The sequence below is a fragment of the Rosa chinensis genome, chromosome 7 (genome assembly GCF_002994745.2).
Source record: "Rosa chinensis cultivar Old Blush chromosome 7, RchiOBHm-V2, whole genome shotgun sequence".
NCBI classification, from domain to species: Eukaryota; Viridiplantae; Streptophyta; class Magnoliopsida; order Rosales; family Rosaceae; genus Rosa; species Rosa chinensis.
The window spans coordinates 23,908,156-23,912,531 of NC_037094.1; the positions used below are offsets into that span (position 1 = coordinate 23,908,156).

A 4,376-nucleotide genomic window follows, 5' to 3' on the forward strand; every position below is an offset into this window, starting at 1 on the left:
AACGACATAATTGGATCACCTATAAACAAATGCAATAGGTGTGGGTCAATCTCCACTAGCGACACCTAATAAGCAATAGGCTATGTTCTATTATTAATTTTAAGTTATGGAGTTTGATTTTATTTTGTTTGAATTGCAGCTTGTTTTGAATGATTTTAAACTGGTATGTTATGAATTACAATTTGATTTTTTGTTTGAATATTTATGATTTTTGATTTGCTTTTGAATGAATGTTAATATGAATAGTGATATTTTTTTTTATAAATATGTTTAGGTGCTTTCTCTATTAGCAATGTCTGAAATGGACATGTATGGAGCTGATGAAGAGGAAGAGCAGTTTTACGAGGCTGTTAAGATATTATTAATGGCAATACAAGCAGTGATTTATGTGTTATACGAACTTGTGTTCAGCATACGTGGTGAACATATTAGACGTCCGCTGACTCGTCGACCAGTGACATCAAGTGGATACATATATATGCACAACATATTGGACAGAGACCCTCAAATCTTTAGAGATGTGTATAGAATGTATCCTGACGTGTTTCGAAAATTATGTAGCATCCTAAAAGCGAAAACACCTTTACGGGATACAAGACACATTTGTGTTGAAGAAATGCTTGCAACCTTTTTACTAGTTGTCGGCCAAAATAATCGATACAGTGAAGCTCGGCTGATATTTGAGCGATCTCATTTTGCTGTTAGCAGAAGTTTCAACAAAGTCTTGAAGGCCTTGAATACAATAGCACCACAGTTTATGGCTAAACCTGAATCCATATATACCACCTAACATAAGAGAAAGTACAAGGTTCTATCCTTACTTTAAGGTAAGCAATGCAACTTTTATGGATGGTTAATTATTTATTTCATTGTACAGTAATGAAGATATTATTTCATTTTTTCTTTTCAGCTATTGATATCTTTTTTCATTATTTTAGGATTGTGTCGGAGCTATAGATGGCACGCATATTCCTGCAACGGTAGTTGGACGTGAGGTAAGCAGATATCGAAATCGCCATGGGAAGATATCACAAAATGTATTAGCAGCTTGTAACTTTGATTTACAGTTCATATATGTGATTAGTGGATGGGAGGGTTCCGCTCATGATTCAAAAGTGTTGAATGATGCGATTTCTAGACGAAATGGACTCAAAGTGCCACCAGGTATAGTTTTACGTGCATAAAAAAAATTCAGAGTACTTATTACAATTTATGTCATATAACATATATATAACATACTAATTGCACATGTTTTTTATTATTAGGTAAATATTACTTAGGGGACTGCGGATTCCCAAATCGACGTCGGTTCCTAGCTCCATTTCGAGGTACTCGATATCACCTCAAAGATTTTGGTGGTGAAGGAAATCATCCTGTCAATGCAATTGAGTTATTCAATCTTCGCCATGCTTCCTTGAGGAACGTAATTGAGAGAATATTTGGAATATTTAAGTCGCGTTTCACAATCTTCAAATCAGCACCACCATTTTTATATAAGACACAAGCAGAACTAGTTTTGGCTTGTGCAGGACTGCACAATTTTCTTCGACAGGAATGTCGTTCAGATGAATTTCCTCCTGAACCAGAAGAAGATCCGATAGACAATCACGAAGATAATTTTGAATGGGATGATTTTCAAACCCAAGATCAGCAAAGAGAGAATGCTAATGAATGGAGAATGAGTATTGCTACTCATATGTGGACAGATGCCCAACCAAATGCCAACAATGAAAACAATGACAATCAAGAAAGTGAAAATGAGGGAGAAGAATAAATCATATCATTATTTCAAAGACGTCTGCTTATTTGGCATGAAACTTCATCAATGTGTTTTTTTTTTCCTTCTCTTTTTTGGATATCTTTTGGTTTGGTTGATTATATTTGGAGGCTTTTCCTTTATTTTCTTATATGTTTGTTTCATGACATTATTTGAGCTTCTCTGATTCCTACGCTAATGGTCATTAGTTAACATAGCTATGGCATCGTATTTTATTCTCTGACTAATAAACTAGCTTGGTTTTTCTTTTTTATAAGTATTGTGAAATCTACATAAGTCATTCATATAAAGTCTAATCTGTGCTAAAAATCAATAAAAGTCAATGGTTTTTAAAAAATCAATAAAAGTCTATGAACTTTTTATAGAATCCATGGACTTTTGAAAAAGTCTATCATTTAAAAAAACTCTACACAAATCCAAATACAATACACCCCCCTACATCAACAACTCAATAACTATAACTAGTCTTGAGAGTTAAACTCATGACTTCTCACTTATAAAAATAAAACATATGTCAATAGACTAAATGGTACTGGGCGTTCCATTAATATTTTAATTTCATTTTTTGTAAGAAATTAAAATATATCGATCGCATTCGAGTTAATCATATGAATGACACCATTAATTAGGGGAGAGGAGATCACATGTCCTAAATTTCCTATCACAACCCTATTTGACTAATAATTATTTGACATGTGTCATCCCCCCTGTTGAATTCATCTTACCAAACCAAAAACTCATCATCTTCCCTTCTTTTTGTAAAACCAAGCTTAACATTTCTACATATTCAAAGATTAATTTAAGGTTTCATTTGATTTAGATAAGGAATGTGGGTTTGGATAAGAGAAGACGAAGGATTTAGGGCATAAGCTTATGATTACACTAACAATTGTTTAAGAATCAAAATCTTCTAATTACCCTGAACTCTAAAATGTCTAATTTTACCCACCAAGTAATTAAATCCACTAATGAATAATTCCACCGGGCTTGAAACTTCGAAGATGATCAGAGAAAGTCTAAAAACAGGTGAAAGGAAACTGGAGCACGCAGAACATGTGTATCGAAAGGCTTACAGAATAAGCAAGCAAGCAGTGTAGATAACATATGCTTAATTAGTTTCCAGGAAATTTTCGATCTCTACCGATCGACTTTAGTAGTCTACAGATATACTCTTTTTCAGCAGGTCTCATGAAATGATCTTGCTGCTAGTCTACTACTCTACTAGCTAGTAGCTTCAGATTCTCTATTGGCGTCCAAGTTCAAACTCCTTAAACCCTAATTAATATGCTTTTCTGAACTGGCCTGGAGAAAATGGTCCCGCTCTAAAGCACAATTTGATATTAATTATTCTTGGGCCATCCTTATCGCATTTTGTTCCTCCTGTTTTGAATCTGTAGATCCCATTGGTCGTTTTTGAGATTCAGTCCCGCTTCACCCCAAAAGCTCTTGATTGTGTATGCCACATGTATTAGTTCCGAGTTGCCGACCTTTAGAAAATTCGTTGCTTGACTTTGACCTAGACCTAGACCTATGACCTAGTAAGATCTTCATAATTACCAAACTACCTAATTACAAAGAACCAATCTTCATCTTTCAACATTTGCAATTGGAACATATTATACATCGTGAACAGAAGAACCTCCTAACATATTTAATAAATTAAAAAAAAATCCTCCAAAATTAGCTATAGTTGATACCAAGTGATACTCATTAATAATTTCACTTTATACATCAATTCAATCAATCATAAATTGTCTATTGACGTAGTACATCGTTAGCTAAGGCATGAGCAGTTGGTATATATATATATATATATATATATATATATATATATATATATATCTCATGTTTCTAGAGGTTATTTAGTGAAAATCTTCAAATTTTACTTGTATAGTTTGATTTTTATTAATTATCTTCTCTAACTACCAATATTTATTGATATTGACATTTGAAAAGAAAATTATCAATTATGTAATTTTTTCATGTTGCACTGGAGAAATTTTAAATACACACTTATAATCACTTAATACACATCCCTATTATTTTATATTTCAAATTAGATTTTGAAGGTACGTTAAATGACTAAAACAGACATCTATGCATTAGAAGAAGAAGAAAATAGTCATATTTTCCTTATATTATTCTATTTATGTATAAATAGTTAGATAAACACAACAAATTTATATACATGGCCTCCCAATTTAATACAAGAATAAAGTTAGAAACTATCTAGTTTAATTTTTCCTCAAATAAATTGTAATTAAATGAGCTTAGAAACCATAATATTTAGAATTTCAAAATCAATGGCATTAAATGTTTTTAAAACATATCGCTTTTCTCCCATTTTTTAGTTAATTTTCTTTTTTGTTCTAACAGTTATGATTAATCAATTTATTTTCTAATATAAAACATCACAGGTGAAAAAACTTTGTAATTGTTAATTTGTTTGGCTCCCCTCTAATGACAACTTTTTAGTTCCGCCACTGTGGAAAAACTATTGATATAGTTTTGGTTGAATGTTTAACTCATAATTTTATACTTGATTATATGGTGTTTGGTGGATGCGAGCTCAAATAACACAATACTTATTTATATGCAT

General features: G+C 32.0%; 1 protein-coding gene across 1 annotated transcript; it reads left to right on the top strand.

Moving 5' to 3' along the window:
- The first annotated feature begins 616 nt into the window (after window positions 1–616).
- LOC112177632 (protein ALP1-like) lies at window positions 617–1,793 on the top strand. Its single transcript, XM_040511381.1, has 4 exons — window positions 617–700; window positions 747–827; window positions 939–1,164; window positions 1,266–1,793. Exons 1-4 carry the CDS (start codon window positions 617–619, stop codon window positions 1,772–1,774), a joined length of 900 nt encoding a protein of 299 aa, XP_040367315.1. The 3' UTR covers window positions 1,775–1,793.
- The last annotated feature ends 2,583 nt before the right edge of the window (window positions 1,794–4,376 follow it).

Bases quoted from the DNA above. Each gene is read 5' to 3' on its own strand.
- LOC112177632 (XM_040511381.1), top strand. From the start codon at position 617: ATGCTTGCAACCTTTTTACTAGTTGTCGGCCAAAATAATCGATACAGT. The intron at 701-746 runs GTTAGCAGAAGT...TGAATACAATAG, and splicing joins TTGAGCGATCTCATTTTGCT to CACCACAGTTTATGGCTAAA. The intron at 828-938 runs GTAAGCAATGCA...TCATTATTTTAG, and splicing joins GGTTCTATCCTTACTTTAAG to GATTGTGTCGGAGCTATAGA.